Source organism: Antedon bifida, chromosome 1 (genome assembly GCF_963402885.1).
Source record: "Antedon bifida chromosome 1, ecAntBifi1.1, whole genome shotgun sequence".
In the NCBI taxonomy this organism is placed as follows: Eukaryota; Metazoa; Echinodermata; class Crinoidea; order Comatulida; family Antedonidae; genus Antedon; species Antedon bifida.
In genome coordinates, this window is record NC_136226.1 from 1,377,401 (window position 1) to 1,399,584 (window position 22,184).

A 22,184-nucleotide genomic window follows, 5' to 3' on the forward strand; every position below is an offset into this window, starting at 1 on the left:
AATTAGCATCGACATGTGTAGGCCTACATTTCTACTAGGCGATATAAAGTTGGTAAAAACCAATTTCTATTTCTTCATTGTAAGCAACATTGAGCTGAATTGTTTCAACTATTTTTAATAAATATTAAAAAGGAAAAAAATATTAAAAAGAATAAATGCTGCACGTTGTTTGAATTAAATATAGTATCATTTAAGTTGTGGAATGAGGAAGTGTGGTTATAAATCTCAAATTAGCTAAGTAAATTATTAAACTAGAAACGAAACAAAAACAATATAATTAACTACTTCCTGGACAAACTAATATATGACCTAATTTCATTCACAAGTCAATTTTTAAACAATTAGTTAATTAATAAAACCAGGGGTGTATTTCCCCCACCCCCTAGAAACATTGGTGAACAACAAAAGATCTTTAAAATGGGATATTTCTAACCCACTTTAATATAGTATAAGTAACAACAAACAACTTATTTTGTTTAGATCATTCCTCCTGTAGTATTAAATATTCTAAGAACCAAACTATTATACCGGAAACTATTTGGAAAATGAAAATTGAATTCTGTATTGTTGTCGAAATCCGTGAAAACAACATTAGAATCATGGGATACCAGCAAAAAATAGCATTTATTTGTCAAGTTTGTAGTACTATGTGGTAATGATATGTGTACAATCACATTTCAATAAACTGTACATGTCATCCTACTACTGTACTGCATCATTATAATATTATTATTAATTAGTTCTTTTTTATAATAATAATTTGAATATATAGGTGCTCTTTACCAAAAGATCCCGCATCGCTTTGTTAAAGACTTTGTAAAATATGCCACTCAATCTAAATAGAATTTTAATTGCATTTCATCCAAAACAATCAATCAATATTGTAGACCATGCCTATATAAGGAAGAAACCCAACATGAATCCCCAAAGATTTATTTTCTCGGTTTATTCATTACCGATTCCCGCGAGAATGTGCGTTCGTGATGCATGGGTGTACAGACGCGACAAAAATTGTAATCTAAAAGTAGACAAGATAAAGTCGTGCATGCAATAACGCTAAAGATCAATATGGAGTTGACTCACTGCATACATAGTCTGAACACTCAGGGACCATCTCAAAATCTCCGTTAAGGGATTCTCTTCTATTATTGTCAGAAACATATCATTCTTTAATTAAAAAGCTCTGTCGTAAAATTAATCAATCTACGTTTCTCGATTATTTTTTATTTTGAAATATTAAAAACAAAATCAATTAATTCATGCATAAGTAAGGAGATAAAATAACATTGTAAGAACATTACTATACAATCTTCTTATAATTTAATGTAATATTAAGGTGGTTTAATAAAATTACAGTTTATTTGATTACACAATTATTTCAAAATCTGTAATACTGTACGCAAATACAAAATATGATATGTTTGCTCAAGATTATTACCTGTGGTTCAGGAAGTTCCTCAATTTATCTCATATTTAAATGCTTTTAATTTGATTTTACACAATAAAACAAGTATGAAATACGAGTATAAGTAACATGTTATCAGTAAAAAAATAAGGAAATCAAACCAATTTAAGTAGAATGATAAAGAAACTGACATTTGGAACCAGTCATTTGACGAAGTTCAGACAAAGACTTGTTCTGATTTATGTTTCTAAAAAAACACCATTTTTGTTGTCTTCTTTCTTTATTTCCATTCGAATAATCATAAACATACATAAATAATAATAGCACAAAACGAAGGAATGGATAGGGGGATCTAAACCATAATTAATGTAGATACAGTATAGCAAAATGAACATATTTAAATTGTAGCAAAACATATCCAGAAATAATTCTCCAAAAATACATGTTGCAGATAAAACCTAATTGTTCTCTATACTTCATTATGAGAGTATTAAACTGACAGTAACAAAAATAAGGAAAAAACTGTGACAAGATTTTTTGAAATGATATCATTTTAGTCTGTAGTTATGTACATTGTAGTATTATTCCTTATAAAATCTTGAAACTGGGTGAAAGTGTTTAACGAAGGGAAATGTAAACATAACGGTACACACCTTCATGTGCTTACAATAGACGTATTCATGAATTAGTGCCGCTGCGGTAGTAAAGTAAATAGTAAAACTTGCATATCCATACATTACTGTAGATCCTGTCATAATATATCAACTTTCACTAACAAAATACATTCTAATTTTCAGTGCAGTTTCTTAAAAAGCTTTTATTAGAGAAATGTCAGAAAAAACATGAAGCCTGTACGTTAATCATGAAACGCTAATCAATAAAAATGACTTTGATTGGTTGGTTGATGCAAAGCTTGCGTTTTTACCGCTGATCGATTCACATATATTTTTATTAATCCTGTGTGTCTACAGGCCACCAACATATCGAGTTGAGAAACAGAGAAACAAAATACATTAAACAAAAATACATGAAACAATATTTTTTTTATGGATTTTCGTGAGTTTTAATTATTATTCCTTGCAAACATTATTGCAATAATCAATCTTGAGCAAAGGTTTTAATATAAAGCTTACCGTTATCACGCCTCTAAACTCAAGGGAAATCTTAATAATGAAGAGTGCTATGTTGTAATCTCCTCCATCTGACCAAGGTACTGTAGACTAGCTATGTTAATATCGATCTCAATCTCAAGGGCAGTGGATTAACTGACATTTGGTTGACCCCTAAGGAGCATCTCATGCTTAAATATACCAAATATGATACTAAGAACTTAATATTTGTGATTGCAAACATTTATTTCAAATTCCTAATTGCAAAAAGTCTTGCATTACCCCTTTTTTCGTTTCTAGAATTATTTTTTCGGATTCTATGACAGAAGTTTACCTGGTAGGTTTAAACTGTCAAAAGTGACAACCCTCAAATATATGAATGTGAATCATATACAACAAGCACCAACATGCTGGTATTGTCAACTCTATCATCAGCTGACTATGAATTTATAGATTTTATTAAGAAGCAGGCAAAAATAATATACATGTATGCCCTGTACAGTATTACAGTACTACTGTATAATATACATGTACAGTATAATGCCAGTTAATAGTTAAAGTATTACATACAGTATATGCATGTACAGTATATATAGTTAAAAATAATACAGGGCCAGAAGGAAAATATATAGACAAGATACAGTTAAATACAGTACAGTAAACATTGTTGAATAATGTTGAATAATTTTGTTGATGTTAAAATTATGTATACATTCATACAAGCAGTTATGTGTTTACAATGTGTTATGTGTTATGTGTTTACAATGTTTATATCGCATATATTATACAAAATACATAAGCATTTTACTTTTAAAAGGGATAATTTTTTCCAGGGACTGAAAGTGAAATTGTTTGATACTACCCTGGATGGTGATGTCCCACCTGTATCTATATTATGATTGTAACTAGCTTGACCCCAATATTACACCCTAGGCTTGTTTATGTTACCCATGGGGTCCATCTCAATTTTGTAACAATAAACCTTCCAAATTGGTCAGTAAAAATTAATAAAAACACTACTACTACAGAATGTTAGGCCTTGAGAGAAATTGGTAGTAAAGTATCTAGGTCAAAGCATCTCAACAAACTTCATCATTTAACTTCAACAATTTAGAATATCATTTATTTATTAAATTACAACATTATGAAATTTGCTACTACAGTATTTAAAAAATTTGCAGCATCAAACAAATAAATGTGAAATTTTGTTTCATTACTAAAGCTGAAAATGCGACATATTTTCCATGAATATGCCAAAATTTGTTTAATGCCTGGCGTACCAGAAATGAAATATGGACATTATCATCATTTATTAACATAATAATCCAAGTAAATTGCTCCATAGATAATCCAGTGTCCGATGGTTTAATTTGCAATTTGTACACCACACGCAATTTCAAATACAAATCTGCAGTTTTTTTTCAGCCCTATTGATTTTTATGCATCTGCTTGGATTAGTGCCAACATGTATTCATTCATCGATACTAGAATGAGGGAGGGAAAATGTGGATAAATAATCGAAAAACAATCAAAACCTTTGAGCTATCTTGTCTTTGTCATCTGCTGTATATTGCATTCAAACTTATTCAAAACTGAACAAAGTATTTTACATAGTATGAATGCAGTATACAGACTGTACAATACACATGTACTGTACAGTTTTCCAGGGTATAGTAGGCAGGTAGAATGTATTGGACCTTGGAAGACAAAAAAATAAGATACTAGAGATTCTGTACAGTATCAAGAAATATTTGGGAACTTTTAACTGGACAATATGGGAGAAAAGGAATTGAAAATTGCATGAGATGGGAAAAATTTATCAGTGAATGACTGGTTTAGAGAAGTGAAATAAATAAATAATGTGATGATGAATGACCTTTGAGCATACAATGTGCTTTTAACACATAATGTATGAGTACACATGCATCATCTTTTTAAATTAATCATTTACAGTACATCATCTAATTCTTCGTCTTAAGTTGCATTAGATGACCTAAAAGCCTTGGGAAGATAAGTCAATAAAATCCACTTGGTATTTTACCTACCCATGATACCAAACACTAATTCGCCCGTCACTCTGAATAATTCACTTCCACGCTAAAACCCAACTAGCTCAGCGTCATCTATTTACATATGAATTAAATTACCATAATTAAATTACCGATGGTTAATATTGACACTAATATAACTAATATGATGGGTTTTGCAGATTTTCATATTTGTGTGATGAATACAAGTTGTTGTAGTTCTTTAATTATGAATTTATAAACAGTAAACCTGGATATAAAATTGTATAACAAATAAGAATTGCACTAAATTTATTTAAATATAGTTACAGTTACTTTAATTTTAATACGAGTTAGACAAAACAAGACCGCGACAACAAAACTGCAACCGATACATGTTTACTTTCATTGTAGACTTAAATTCACATTTTAAAAATAACAACTGAAAACAACATTATACAGTAACATAAAGAGTACAGTATTAGATAGGAGATGATGTATGACGCCATTTTGAGGGACGTGATACAGAGTATACAGTCTGCATATGCTGTCTATTAGCAATTATGAAGCCTTAAAATGAATGCGTACGACCTGGCAAACTCCATTAGTCAGTTGTGTTAATTCTACACTAGAGAATAATTAAGCATCTACTTTAAATTACATTGGGACAATATTCCGTTATTATCACCTGCGAACGTAATTATACAAGTAAAAAACAACGACTGCAAACACAGTTTCACACGCTTTAACTAGCTTCTCTCATCCAAGCTCAATAAAGAAAATGTCACCTTTATTATAAAAAAAAGAGCGATATGCAAATGACGTGTTTGATTGAATGATAACCTTTTCCCTAGAGTCTTGTATTTCATTATTCATAGAAAATACTAATAAAAGAAACTCTAGATTCTATTTTATTGCTTCCAAATTGTTAAATTAATCTAAACTATCTTTTAAAAATAAATTTTCAATTAACCTACTGTAGAAAAGTACCATCATTTTACTATTTAGTATTCCATCCTTCAGAATTCCTCATATAATAGTGTAATTTCTGTATGACGATATGAAATGATATTACCCGATGTTTCTACGGTTAATTCGTAATACCTAAGTAATACTGTATAGATCTAGTATTCATATTTAATAATATTTTCATATTATGAAGTTGTAGACTTTAACAAATTTAATAAATAGAATTATATACCATTTCATAAATAAGTGTTAAATTTCCTGTGTTTGAATCACTCCCAACAGGTTGTAGAATAAGTGAGAATTCCATACCCAGTATGTTGTAGGTCGGAGGTCATGATCAAGTTACACAGTGCAGGAATGGAATGTGAAACTGACCCATTTACAGTGCTGCCAAGTTCTATTATAACACCCACTCATAAAGTAAGTAAAGTTAGAATTGGTACTGTAGTAGGAGAGTATTGTCATTTCTGTATTATGAATAATTATGAATCCACTAAGTATGGAATATACATCAGTAAAGTCTAAGTATGGTTTAATATTACTGAGTGCAAAAAGTATATGGATTAATACTGTCCTAATAATGCGCAATTAGTCAATTTCTCTCTAGTCTAAGTTTAAGCAATGTCATCGAGTTACAGTAGGATTTAATGTGCAAGGTACAGTACACCATTTTAGCATTATTTAATGCTAAAGTTCCTTAAAAAGTGTAACCTTGTACACACCCTCAATGACAAATGTGAATTGCATCACTTTTACTATAGCAATGATATGACGATCATATTTGATCTCAATTATATCATTCCATAGACAGCCTAATCCAAACATTACACTTAGATGATAAATACTGAAATTTACTTCGCATTACCAAAGAGGAATAACATCACAATATTACCAGTCAAAATTTAGAAAATGTTAACTGTCATTCCTGTTTATCAATGCTGGTAGAAATGTACATTATGAAAACAGGTTTATTTTAACCATAAATAGTTAGTAGACAGTCTTTGACAGCTGTGCATTTTATATTATACATTTATTCTCCTTGGACATCTCAAATTTATCAATAAAAATGTGTTTGAAATGAACCGTAGAAAGGGGTTTACTTTACTGTATTATGCATGCAAGGTACACTGTACAGTATATTAATGGATCTCAATTTATATAGTAATTGTAGCATCCATAGGCAAGATGTCCGATATTCCTAAAATGGTCTTGGTAAGTGTGTAAACACATTTGGCATACATCACTAAGAATTGTCCGAGAATAATGGACACTAATTGCCCCAATGAATGTAAGCAACACGCAAATGGAATTCTAGTCACCAGCCCGAGGTCTTCTTTCCGATCTCTGGCTTCTTAAAATAGGCTAATGATTCAAAAGTGAGGCATGCCATGTGATGTGCTTTCACTCGTTCCAATTGCAGAGCTAACTGGAGTCAAATGGTGAATGTATGGATTAAAGGATATGATCAAATGATAATATATAGAGGCAAATGAATGTGTTGGAGATTTTATTTATTTTTTCTTTTGACTGGATTGCATTTTCAGTAACGTAGTGGTCCAGTTAGAAGGTTTAAAAGTAAAGAAAAGTTGCTCTGTATTTAAGGGTTCTTTTAACATTTTACAACTTTGGCTACGGGTGTATTTGAGGTGAAGATAGTTTACTTTCATCGCTTTGTATATCCATATCAATTGTCTTAAAGACATTAAAAATGAAATCAGTCCGGTTTATTTAGAACTGTTTATTTAAAGACTTTCATACGCATTCTCTGAACCCAATTAAACTGAAAGAAACTATTTCCTTCCACGTAATGGATTATTGAAAAAACAATTCTGGTAATTTAAGAGTGAACTCAAAACCAGCAAGATTCAACGTTTTGAAAGTTATGGAATCTAAAGGGAAATATCTTTAAATTCATTGGTTCTCATTGGCTGTTTTCCTAAACAAATTTCTTACAGAGTGTTGCATTCAATTGCATAAGAATGGCCCCCTACTTATAACATAATCCCTCGATATAAACCCCTGCAGGGCTTGGCATTGATTGCATAAGAATGGCCCCCTGTTTTTAACAAAATCCCTCGCTATTAACCCCCGCAGGGCCTGGCATTTGATAGCATCAAAATAACACAAACAAATTCACTTATTCTTCATGCTTGAATCTCTAAATCAGGAATTTTTCATGAAAACAAAAATGTATACTATTGAGTATAAACAGATAAAGGATATAATACGGTCATTGTTTGCGTTCACAAGAGCGCAGGAACGCATGAATGGGACCAACAAATCCTTTCAAACCATTCTAATACTGGTATGTCTGTTAATTCACACAGCTCCAATAACTATAGTATATATCCAGGTGCCTAAAATGCTTAAAATAGTGCTTTTCAATAATAGTGTAATACTGTAGTATTTACAGTACTCAAAAAGTATGTAAAGTAATATGGATTTACTTGTTAAATCTTACATATTCATAGTACAACACTAGAACCCCTATAAAGAGGACAACTTGGGGGCCCATAGAAATGTCTTCTTACTGTAATAGGGGTTTGTCAAGTATGTACTGTGGTGTTATTTAAACATTACCATAAAACACCCAAATTTATTTAATAGGGGTATATTGACTCCCATTCAGTAAAGGAAATTATCCTCTTAATATTTCCCTTTCTTGATTTCACAGGAAAGTGTCCCCTTATAAGGGGTTTACCCGGAATAGAGATGTTCCTAATATTTAATATCAAGGGCCTTTGATAAGCACAGTATCTGAAACATTTGAATGAACATAAAAAATATAAATATTTTGTATCTAAAATAAAATATTGGCTTGAACAATTTACATGGAAGGATAATTATTTTACTATAAATATCTTTTTTAATAAATAAATAATCAAAATCAGAAATGTTAAATTCATTAATGTGTACAGTACTAGGAAAAGAAACACATTTTAAATGATTCAAGTTAAGTGACATTCCAATCATGTGACAAATGTAATGACTGATGTGACACATAATAAATATTTATATTACTTAATAACCTTTGGAAATAACTATCCTACAAAAAAAATGTGTAATTCTGAATTCTTAAAATAATATAAATTTCTCATTTATTTAAAAAAACTCTAAATAAAAAATACCATTATAAAAAGAGAAAAAAAATCCAGGAGATAAAAAAAAATTGGGACAAGAGGGTTGAGAGTTAAAAACATGTTTGGCAAAAAAACATGAATCCCCTAGACTCGGCTATAGAACCATTCCGTGCCCATGCCTATAGAAATCAAACCAAACCGATTATTGGCAGTTGTTTGGAGGTCAAATATTTGCTAATTTATTCGCTTTCCATATAAGGGCATCAGACTGCATATTAGGATATTATGAACGAGCTAAGTTCTGGCAACCAGCCAAGTTTGATTCATAGCGAATAAGTGGAGCTGAAATAGACCGGATTGGCAGCCATAATGAAATCAGGTACACTGGTGTAAAATCAAAAATTATTGATGAATAAATTAAAAATATTAATTTACTATAACATTTGATATTAATTTGAAAGTAATGTAATTATGAAAATGTTTCAATAAAATCCGTAAATCTGTTTCTTTTAGCGTACTACTAGACTTAATTTTAGATAATTATAATTAATACAAATTAATTAATAATCATGTACAGTCATTAATGTTAATTTATGCATATAACTACGTACTATTACAGCATAATGCATGTATTCATGACATTGGCAAAGACGCATATAAATTTGGAAGGGAAAGTTTCCAGGGTTGTAAAATTACTGAAGCATAATAAACTTGGTATCATGCTGTTACAAGACCTAGAGTTGGTGTCACATTGTAAACCGGCTATTGCAGTACCAATCGCATTTATGTTATAAATATACTGTATACACAAAATACAGATGTTTTCTCATAAGGAACTAAAATAGTTATTATACTTTGGTTTGACAAGTAGATTTATACAATAGGTCAAAATTATTGTTACTTCCTAGTTTGGTGTTCAAAGTCAAACACTTCCTACTGTACTAAAGTGATACTAAAAAATGCAATAAAATTACGTATATCATTATATTCATTTGTATTTACTATTAATACCAACGAACCCGGCATAGTTTCAACACGACAGCTTAAGCCAAGATTTTTTTTCTTCGTATGATTTCTTGTTTATTCCAGATTATACATATATTTTTTTATAGATCAACATGATTTTTTAATCCAGAAATAGAATTGTACAGTACATACAGTATGTATGCTAATAATTTGGTGTCAGTTTGTATGACACTACTATGAAAAACTACCTGGTAGGCACTTAAATATTGCATTGATTTTGCCTCATTTGCACAACTATATGTATGACTGACTATTTTGAGACTGAGTGGCATAAACATAAGTTTTATAACCCAAAAATGGTAAACATTAAAACCATCTATGATTTTGCATTGAACCGGTTAAGTCTAGTCACTTAACTCATGATGGTGGTGGTGATGACGTCCTATGATGTACCGGTTTTATTCCACGTACTGCAGATTTCTAATTTACAAAGTCTGTATTATACTCCATTATTTGTTTATTTTTAATGGTCATATTAGTTGCCAAGTGGCAGAAAAAAAGTAGCTTACGATATGCCAGTCCTCTTCCAGTGAGCTTGAAGCCGAAAAGTAACCAGTATCGTGGACCAACTGCAACTCTTTGAATATCCCACCACTCGGCAAAACATCCATCTTTGCAGGCAAACTTAGGTGCAAAGCACACTAAAGTCAATGAGCCAACAAACGAGCGAAAATAGTAGGAGCTATGAAGGCTATAAACCGTCCAAGGGTTGCGAAAATCCTAGAATGCCTACAAAACTACTAACGCTGTCCTAGCTAGCCTGGCTTCGATGACTAACATAGAAATGCATAGTGAATCGAAAGAATCCATAATCAACCGGCTACTTAGCATGATAGCCAATCAAAATGCGTTTTGCCATCTAAGTAACTCAGGTCACAATTGACCAATCAGCGCACTGGTAGTGTAATCCACAGCGGTGACGTGTTAAGTTAAATCACATTTTTTTTTACAACGATATTAAAATATAAATTTATTATTTTCGATATCTAAGTCAAATGATAACCTTTTAGTATTAATTTCTCGATTTTAATTTCTGAAAATCATCATTATTAGTAATACAGATATGACACAGTCAATCGTAAAATAACTAAAAACAAGTGAAAGTATCTATATGGCTCAATTAGCTTCTAACGATTCAACCAATCTTTGATGTTCCCTGTACTTTATATATTAATTATTTGGGCCATGTAATTTTATTATTAAATATAGACTGCATACAGTACTACAATAATACGAAATATTGTAAAGGAATTTAGAAATATTTCGTGTACCTCATTTACATTGCCTAGGAAAACCCCGTCAGAAGTGTAAAATGTGTACTGTATTCCATACACACACCGGCGTGAGGGTCCCTACATCGTGAGGGTCCCTACATCGTGAGGGTCCCTACATCGTGAGGGTCCCTACATCGTGAGGGTCCCTACATCGTGAGGGTCCGTACATCGTGAGGGTCCGTACATCGTGAGGGTCCCTACATCGTGAGGGTCCCTACATCGTGAGGGTCCCTACATCGTGAGGGTCCCTACATCGTGAGGGTCCGTACATCGTGAGGGTCCGTACATCGTGAGGGTCCCTACATCGTGAGGGTCCCTACATCGTGAGGGTCCCTACATCGTGAGGGTCCCTACATCGTGAGGGTCCGTACATCGTGAGGGTCCGTACATCGTGAGGGTCCGTACATCGTGAGGGTCCGTACATCGTGAGGGTCCCTACATCGTGAGGGTCCCTACATCGTGAGGGTCCCTACATCGTGAGGGTCCCTACATCGTGAGGGTCCCTACATCGTGAGGGTCCCTACATCGTGAGGGTCCCTACATCGTGAGGGTCCGTACATCGTGAGGGTCCCTACATCGTGAGGGTCCCTACATCGTGAGGGTCCCTACATCGTGAGGGTCCGTACATCGTGAGGGTCCGTACATCGTGAGGGTCCGTACATCGTGAGGGTCCGTACATCGTGAGGGTCCGTACATCGTGAGGGTCCCTACATCGTGAGGGTCCCTACATCGTGAGGGTCCGTACATCGTGAGGGTCCGTACATCGTGAGGGTCCCTACATCGTGAGGGTCCCTACATCGTGAGGGTCCCTACATCGTGAGGGTCCCTACATCGTGAGGGTCCGTACATCGTGAGGGTCCGTACATCGTGAGGGTCCCTACATCGTGAGGGTCCCTACATCGTGAGGGTCCCTACATCGTGAGGGTCCGTACATCGTGAGGGTCCGTACATCGTGAGGGTCCGTACATCGTGAGGGTCCCTACATCGTGAGGGTCCCTACATCGTGAGGGTCCCTACATCGTGAGGGTCCCTACATCGTGAGGGTCCCTACATCGTGAGGGCCCCTACATCGTGAGGGTCCCTACATCGTGAGGGCCCCTACATCGTGAGGGTCCCTACATCGTGAGGGTCCCTACATCGTGAGGGTCCCTACATCGTGAGGGTCCCTACATCGTGAGGGTCCCTACATCGTGAGGGTCCCTACATCGTGAGGGTCCCTACATCGTGAGGGCCCCTACATCGTGAGGGTCCCTACATCGTGAGGGCCCCTACATCGTGAGGGTCCCTACATCGTGAGGGCCCCTACATCGTGAGGGCCCCTATGATCAGTTTCGACTGAACCACCCTCGGAATATAAAATGAAGTCACACGCATATTACTGTATTTTTTTTTTTGCAACCTCATATTTTACTTAAACTGACAGAACGTATTTCAGTAGGACCTTGGCTGTGCGACGATTGTTTATACGATTGCTAAATAATATTACAACGATGAGCATCAACTTGAAAATAACGGAAAACAATTCAGGATCTACATCCTCTCAAAACAATAACCTTCTTGACCCAAACAGGCATCGCCCATTTCCGGATAGCCAATCGGTAAGACACTCCGGAACCATTATTCGACAGCGTCCTTATTAGACATCCAGGCCCACATTATCAAGTCCATTGTTTTTTTTTTTCATTTATACATTCACTTATGTCATGGAGAATTCGCCATGATTTTATAATCTCAGCTCTACAGGACAGTTTACACAGGCGAGCGGTAAAGCTTGGTTCCCACTAGCGACGCAACGCAAGGACGTAACTCAAGTGATTTGACTAAAGCGTTAGATTATTCGAACACTGGCTTGTCATTGGTCAACACGCTTGCATTGCGCGTTGCGTCTCTAGTGGAAACCACGCTTAGTAGAATCTGTACTATCCTTCGCGTTGATGGTCATAATAAGGAATAACATAGATTCTATATTTGTATTACCATTACCGCTCGTCAGTGTAAATTGGCCTTTAATCATACTTAAAAACCCCAAAACACGGAGTTTGGGGGTTTCCTTTATAGATGGTGAAGGTCACTTTACGTAGGTTTGTGTATGTATGTTTATTGACGTATTCTTGTGTGTACATATTGTAAAGATTTTTGTAAAATAATAAAACCACAAATATGTTTGTGGGCGGAAGTATAATGGCCGCTTTACAGAAAAAAAGTTGATCAAACCCGGAAGCTTATTATAGTACTAAAAGGATTTGTATTTGAATGCATTTAAAGTCAAGGTTTGAAAGATTAAGAAAATAATTGTGTAAAAAAAACACGTATTTGTGGATAATATGTGAGTAATGAATACCGTAATAAAGTTGTTTAATTGTTGAGGGCGCTAAATGTTCCGTAAACTCATTAAATCGAATACAAAATATCTTCTACGATGATATATTTTATATTAAATCGGATCCATTAGAATAGTATTTAGATAAAAATCACCGTACTTTCATTCCATACAAAAATCGAAACGCCGAATGGTGGGACTTAAATAAAAAAGACATTTGTACAAACTTGTATATTCCTGCTCACCAAACTATTCAATTGTTCACAATTCTGGAGGGAAATACAGAGTTAAAATGTAAAATCTAAATGATATTTGAAAAGCACTTAAAAGATAATTAAAACAGGTAATTACTAATATCCTGAAAGAACTTTGTTTTTAATTTGAAAATAGACGTTTTTGTGTGTGAGTAGCGGTAGACTATCTACACGGAATTTAGTGCCGTTTTAAACAATTATTACCATCGTGTATTTTTTGTAAGAAAACATAATTTACTTAATGCTAATGCTAGTGACTTCATACTGAAAAACAAAACAAAAGTCTATGATCAAATTAAAGTTATGAATTCAAGCAAGCAGGGAAGAATAACAGTTCCGTATTTTATCTAGATCCCAAATAAGTATGTACTCAACTATAGAGGGCGCTATATCAATTTTAACGCTTGTCATATCATCATCGTTTGAAGTGCCTCGAGTGTGTATGTATACAGTATCTGTATATTTATTTTCACATCAACAGACAGCAATATAAACAAAACAAATTAAATATTTCCGATGCTATTTTTCTTGGTTTTGCTACAAAAATATTATATTAAATGTCACACAATTTTTTAAATAAAATATAATATATTGAAATGTGAACGTCAAACAAGTTGTTTTTTTTTTGTGGTAAATTTACATAAACCGACAACAAGCCTGCACACTCAACATACCATCCACGTTTAAGTATGTGCTCACGAACGGAGGTAAGAACACAATTACAAAATAAATGTACTAATCAAATGATAATAGTTTATGATATCATGAGCTCAGACATCGTGTTATAGGCTAGATTATGTAATAGTTTACCGTTTTGTGTTTGAGACGTCAACGATTCTAAGAAAGGTATTTTCGACGCACGTTGAATCATAATTGCTAACAAGGACAGACTTTTAAAATTTATATTTCAGTATTTTTTTAATGGAAATATGTAACATTTGGCCTAATTAGCAAACAGAATATTTAAATTTCAAACACGTATAAACGATGTAATGTTGTGGGCCTACTTAACGCGGATCACATGTTTTCCTTTAACATGTTAAGTAGGCCTACTGTTTTATTTTGAATGAATAAGTGAATTTAAAGTAAACACATATCAATTTATCCACATCATTGAAAACAAAAACTATAATTGATTGGTCTATTGAACCTGTTTATTAAAGGCACTGGCTATTAAAACATTATTGTTTATCATGAACTTGCAATATGTGCATATGTACATGACTAAGTAATTATTAGAAAAACATATCATGAATTCCTAAGACCCAGCATCAATACAGGAATTATTATTATTGACATGTCACCAAATTATGTCACTTTTCTCAGACTTCCGATCCATTATTGCTAAATCATTTTTTATTATTTTTTCTGCAAATAAATATTTTTTCTGTGGTTTTTTCATTATACTGTTAAAAACGTATCCCATAGCAACGACCAGGCCGCATAAGAACAATACCACTAATGGGGGTATTTCCCAAAATCTCCCAGGATGCAGTGAACCACATAATATTCATCTATTGTAAATTTCCATATGACCAGACATATAAAAGCACACGCCTAGCATTCAATACGTCGTAGTAGTTTATGGTTTTAGTCAATATTGGCACCTTTTTGTTGGTGTACATTTTTATTATTTGAATTTAACTATAGAGTTTTATAGTATTAATTTTATTTATTAAGCGCCTTTCTAACAAAATCAACGCGCACACAATTTAAACAAATTCCATGTATAGGCCTAGGCTTACAAACTGTAAAAATACTGTAGCATAAGTATCTTGTACCGCCCTGGTTTAACGTTAATATTTAGTAATGATTTCTCTCTGTAAGCACGAAATATGTAATTAATACATTTTTTCAAGAGAATACATCCCGTAGTGATTTCCAGCCAATTGTCTTACCAATAGGGCTACTGATATCATGAACAAGAGACTGTTGAAATACTGGGTTTTTTCTCAGACGGAATGTTAATAAAAATCTAATCTATGATGTAGACGTATTAAACCTTAATTTCTCTTCCTCATCAGACCCTCTTTCACCAATAGGCCTACTTTAGCTATCATTACATAAGCTTAACCAATTCCTTAATAATGTCAATAATAAGAAAACAAAGAAACATGTTGTATGTTATTATCCATATAGTAGAGTAGGCCTACAATCATCAAGTCAGATTGTATAGCTGCTCAATGGTTAGATATTAGTATATGTCACGAATCGTCTTGGACTTCCTCCAGGCGAAGAATCTCAAACTAAATATTCGTTGTTATAATTCATGTTTTATAGTTCTGTAATAAACCTCTTTTCAACACAATTTTAAACAAAAACACCAGTTCTATTATTAATAAATTATTTTTAGGAGTTAAGAATTTAAATCAATAAAGAATAAACTAGAAATTCGGAATGTTATGTGATGAATTTTATAATCGCGCAATTTCCAACCACACCCGATATGCAACGTATCTTGGTGGCGCTAGGCCTATGGTACGATGGCCTCATCTGGCATAGAACTGGATAGTATATTTCATAGCCTAGATAATATATAAACTCTTTTCCTTTGCGTTCCCTTATTCTATTAAACAATCATATATTTATACACATATATAGGATATCATTACCAATAACGCTGCTTTAGTATTGTTCTGTGGAAAAAATCTGTCGTGGCGTAATAGGGCGTTGGTAGAGGGAAACTTACAAAATCGCTTTGTTTACAAGCGAGTTACGAAGGAACACAGTGCAGTTAGCGAACGTCACATTCAATAAAAACAATTTAAAAACATACCTGCGTTTTCCAACCACTGAATATCCCTTAAAATGTGTAGTTTTATACATTTCCACTGTTATCAAGTAAAATATCATTGTAAAAATCAACAAAAAGGCTCGAAATTAATATAAGCTCACAGCGTACTTGGTACTAACTAGAATTTCAATAGTCGATCAGCGACCGATCAGTTCATTCGCTGACTGAGTCTACACCCATCATGAATATTCATGAGCGCGCGAGAAACGTTTTGAACTTGAAGGTAAAAGTTCATATAGAGAGCGACGGAACAATGCTAATTTTTATGCAATTGCTTCTTTTTAATAAGATTCCTTCTCCAGGTACCGTTAAATATTTCTCCAGCATTAGTCATTTTATCCTGTTGTTTACACATTTTTTTTTCTGCTGGTTTGCACCAGAAATTGAGTTTAAAATTCTGTAGACGTTAGAAGAAGAACTAGAATATACTACTTTTTGTATTTTATGTATGTATATTTTAATTATTTTAGAGTCTGGTCTCATAAATGTTTATTGTTGTCATTACTATTACTGTTGTATAAATAGATACACCTAGTATTACTGTATTAAGACTATTAATAATAGGCCTTCAACATCCTATTATCATTATTTCACCATCTTAATTATAAACTTTTATTATTATTATTATCAGCAACATCATCATAATCATCAACATCATCACCATCATTAACATCAATATCATCCATCATTCCCACCTTCTTTATCATCATTACCATGGTCTGATGATCATCATCTTTATCTATATTATCATCATTTACTTATTTATCATGATCGAAACATCATCATCATCATTCATCATCATCTTCATCATCATCTTCATCATCATCTTTATCAATATTACCTTCATCATCATCTTCATTATCATCATCATAAATAAATTATCATCTTCAACATCATCACCGTCGTCATCATCATATTCATCACCATTACCATCATCATCATCTTCATTGTCATCATCATCTTCATCATCATCTTCATTATCATCATCATCATCTTCATCATCATCTTCATCATCATCATCATCATCATCATTATCATCTTCATCATCATCATCTTCATCATCTTCATCATCATCTTCATCATCAGCTTCATCGTCACCATCATCATCTGCATCTTCATTATCATCATCACCATCTTAATCATCATCATTATCATCTTCTTCATCATCATTATTATCATCATCATCATCATCATCATCATCATCACCATCATCATCATCATCATTATCTTCATTATCATCTTCATCATCATTATCATCATCATCATCATCATTATCATCATCATTATCATCATCATCTTCATCATCATCATCATCATCTTCATCATCATCATAATCATCATTATCACTCATCATCATCATTACCACTCATCATCATCATTACCACTCATCATCATCATTACCATCATCGTTGTCATCAACATTATCATCATTTGACATCATCATCGTAATCATCATCATCGTCATCATCAACATCGTCATTGTCGTTTTAATATAACTTCATCTTGGATCCGTTTTCTTGTGACTTGTGAATTTCTGTTTAGCGCCCTCTAATGTTAGCAGTATCCACTTCATGTTATTTTAGTGAATTTAACAAGAAGAACAAAATAATAATTGGTTAATTAAATAGTTATTTATTGACGAATATATTGAGTTGAATTCAATTTGACCATTTCATAAATCCGGCAACATAAAATACATTACAAAATAATCCAAAATTACAATGAAAAACATGGTTAAAATTAAGAGAACAATTTTGCTTAAATTGTGTAGTTAACAGTTTTAAACATTTTTTTGTTATTATACCGGCTTCACTTCTGATATTTAAATATTAGAGCACTGGTAAAAGGCTAGTGTTTTTCTGGTTGTTTTACTTTATCGTTTTTGTTTAGCTTTTTTATTTTATTTTGTATAAGATCCAGCCACTGATACCCACAGCATTTTCATTTTATTCAGTATAGCCCCCTCTATAGTTGTCTAAAATGTGAATTGTTTTTAAGTCTTGTAAAATAACGTGTCTGTTTAAGTTTCTTTGGTTTAACTGTTATACAATCATGTTATGATTTTTTAAAAGTTATCTTGAATTCACAATGTTTATATTACATATATTAATGATACACAGGAGAGCTGATATTCAGCCCTCTTTATCCAATTAAATGTTCATGTTGGTATAAAAATAAATATTTACAAGGAAGAGTGAAAAGATAACGGGTTAATCTGTATCTTCAATATGAGCTCAAATAATAATTAATAATATAAAGTACGACCTCTGTCTCTCCGCATTTAGCCAAATATTTCGCTCAGTTCCAGAGACTTAATTTAACTAAGTTTAAAATTAATTTTATCATTTCAGTATTTCATTTAGTGAAAATTATGCCAATTGAATTTAAATGGTGAATTGACCCTTGACCCTTGCTCCAGAAACGAACAAACCTCATTCTCTGTCCACATTTCACAATTCAATGTTCAGAAATTCCACTTTTGTTGTTGTAATCCTTAGTTACATGTTGGCATCCTGTGTCGGTTTATCCGCTAAAACCTTGTCGAACAACCACTCACTATCGACACCCTTTAACAGACCACTCTCTAACATACTTAATTGTACCGGACTCAAGTATTCTATCAGACCTAAGTTTATTCATTTTAATTACTCGTGCGCACTGAACTTTAAAAACAGTTTTAAAAAAGAAGACACGTATCCCAAAACCCGCTAGACGCTTTTATCTTTCCATATTAATAATCGATCAACTTTACCAATTCTGAATGTTTGATGTTTTTAATCAAAATACCGGTAAATATTATTCTTCTAGGCCTATTAGCGTTGTATGTGAACAAAACTCCTATGACAAACCCTATAAATTGATTTTAAATGGACTAAGATAAATGATAATTTCTCTTTAATAACAACTACTTATTGTATGTTTATAGCGGCACAGGTATGAATCTCTCTTCACGACGTGTTATCATGTAGTAGTAGACAGCCTACACATTTTGAGTGATTTTGGCTTCTTGTTGGAGAATGTCTGTCATGTTTGTTTATTTTTGTTTCAAATGCGCTGACTGACTACTTTTAATGGAAGGTGAGATTTTCTTTTTACACGAATGTACTTTTATTTAAAACACACATAACCTTACCACATTCTTGCTTTATCATCAGGTGTACCTACAAGTTTAGTTCTCACTGTTAGGACGCAACGCAAGTACGTAATTACCACGCATGTAAAGCTTGGTTCTAGAACTAGAACGCAAACTAATGACGTAAGCCTCAACGCAAGCGAATTGACCAATCACAATGAACGGTTCGAATGATCCATCGCTTGGATTGGTCAATTCGCTTGCGTTGCGGCTTACGCCCTTGCGTTGAGTGCTAGTGGGAACCACGCTTAAGTAACCAATCACGACGCGATGGATCATACAAACTGTCGATTGTGATTGGTCAATCAGATTGTGATTGGTCAATCACTTACGTTGCGCGTACGCATTACGTCCAAATGGGAACCAAGCTTAATCGATTATTTATATGAACACTCTCCCCTTTCGCTGCCCACCAACCCCAAATCCTAAATAACAGTGCATATTATATCTGCTCAACTTTGCATACCACTTAATATACAAATTAAAGTTGAATTTGGCAATTTGTCTTCATTATGGTGCCGTATTAAACTTAAACTGTATATTGTAAAGTTAATACGTATCGGTATGTTGGTTGATCGGCAGGTCGATCTGTAAGCCTGAATAGAGCGCACTTTAATCGAGCGCGCTTTAATCCTGCTAAAGACATTTTAAAACTGCGAAAATATAATGCTAAAAAACAAAAGTTAGGGGGAAAAAGAAGAAACCGTATGTTTGACTGACGTTGGCATGACAAATGCCGCCACCATGAGATGACTGGGTCAAGAGAGCTTCCGTCGTCTACCAACTCGCATTTATAAACAATAAAGCCTCCCATATGGAGTGAGTGTAACCCCGGGTCAAGCTGTCACTTTGGAATTTGTTGGGAAGTACAGTGCCAAACCAATGATGGTAATCCTTAATTAATACCATGACCCAACATACATTCACAAATCATTTTGTACTCGCGTGTTGGAGTAAAATTCGAGGGACAATCTCGTGGGTTTGATACACTTTTTCGTCCTCTCGTGTGCCGGATGAATATTACTCTCGTGTCGAACCAATGATGGTAATCCTTGATTAATATGAACATGACTGTAATACTATTTTGTTTGAAGCTAGCTTCATTCATGATAAGTTAATATTGCAACATTTATTAATAACAAAATCGTATATAGTTAAGCTTGAGGACAAATATAAATACCTTTACCTTTAATATTATTAAATAGTTTATCAATAGAGTGCGATAGAGTACTAGTATTAAGGTCCGGTTCTCAAATCAACTACTATTGCGCCACCTATAGTTTAGATGGTCAAGTAACTTGTCAAAAAGTCCATTTGAGGTCACATAAAATGAGATAACTTAATCGTTTCAATATTGTTTGTAAATTGTGTACCTCATTAGGCTACACATAAGGCACAGTGTCCTGAGGATGTATACCCAGCGGGAATTCTTACGTTTCATCGCGTGTGCCATTATGAATTTGACACTACTTGGTCGCAATCTGTAGGCCTACCATTACCACATTGAACTTGCACATGTCATCACACAAGAACACATTACATTATACATACAACAAACGCTACATTTATCTTGGCCTGTACATTTATATCTGTATATATTTATAGCATATGACCATTTTAGTTTGTGCTTTTTCAAATGTTTTGGTTGTGTATTGTCTTTTGGGAAAATGACAAAAGGCTTCCTACTTTCTAGGATTTTTATCAGAAAATCTTTATTGTTTTGACAACTCTTGTAACAGCATCATGCTGATTTTACCATTTTTCGCCTAACTGTATAGGGCCTAGCTGTAGGGCCTCTGTATAGGGCCTAATGTATGTATATATTTTTCATCATTTCAATTCTCCCACCCCTTCAACTCCGTGTAATGGTATTTTTTCAAAGAGGAATGTAGATAAAGGTAGATTAGATTAGAGTTCATTTCATGCCATCTTGTCGTTGGCTTTGTGCTTTGTTTTTTATATTCGTATGTTTACATGAAGTGATGAAGTCTAATACATAAATAAATAAACATCAAAAACAGAGTCTAAGTTCCTCTATTATTTGACATGGTAGGAATTATTCACTCTGGCTTCATGTTATGACAAAAGCTAGTACAATCACCTTTTTATTGTTGATAATGATAATTAATGGCGGTAATGGTGTTTAAATTGTTCATACCGTTGAGTGATTCGATCGTTTTTAGGAAAGTTGAAAAATGATGATTGTTGTTACTGTTGCGACCCCATGACCATGCGACATGTCTTGGTGACAAATTGAGAATAATTGAATGATGCCTCCTCACATCTTAGTCATTAACATTTTGGTGACAGTTATGTTAAATTGAGACTTAATAAGGTTGTGTGTAATGTCAACACGACACCTCAACACACGATTTAGACCAATTTATCTGTTTTTGATGGTTGTTGGAGATAATGTCAAGATATGATAGAGATGTGAGATAATAGGACACCCAGTTATTTCTGGTAGTGGTACCGTATTCTAGATTATAGACTGTGTTTCTTCTTAATACAGTAAAAAGATAAATATTTTGGCACATGTGGTACTTCCTGTGTATAATTGAGCTCAGAAACATATTTTCCAGACAAAAATTGAAACGCCGAATGGTGGACTATTAACTTAAAAAGACAAATAATAGACTTGGATCAAAACCGAAGTAGCGTACAGGCCTTATTACAGTTCGACTGTCTATATTACACTGTAGGCTATACTCAAATGTTTTTTTTTAGATTGCATGTAAGAAGAATATATATGTTGTGTTTTATACATTTTTATTGTTAATATATTGTACTATTTTTATAGTCCAAAGACATTAA

General features: G+C 33.5%; 1 protein-coding gene across 2 annotated transcripts in view; it reads right to left on the minus strand.

Moving 5' to 3' along the window:
• Nucleotides 1-16,373, minus strand: part of LOC144837029 (Krueppel-like factor 6) — a 29,842-nt gene extending 13,469 nt beyond the window's left edge. Inside the window, exon 1 of one of the 2 annotated variants that reach the window (XM_078692021.1) lies at nucleotides 16,220-16,373. Coding sequence is in view for 1 of the 2 variants with exons in the window: in XM_078692014.1 (XP_078548140.1) it covers nucleotides 10,105-10,206 (102 nt within the window). In the remaining variant the exon portion in view is untranslated. Of the gene's footprint in view, nucleotides 1-10,104; nucleotides 10,474-16,219 lie in introns of those variants that run through there. The other variant, XM_078692014.1, reaches the window with a different exon arrangement.
• Between the last annotated feature and the right edge of the window lie 5,811 nt (nucleotides 16,374-22,184).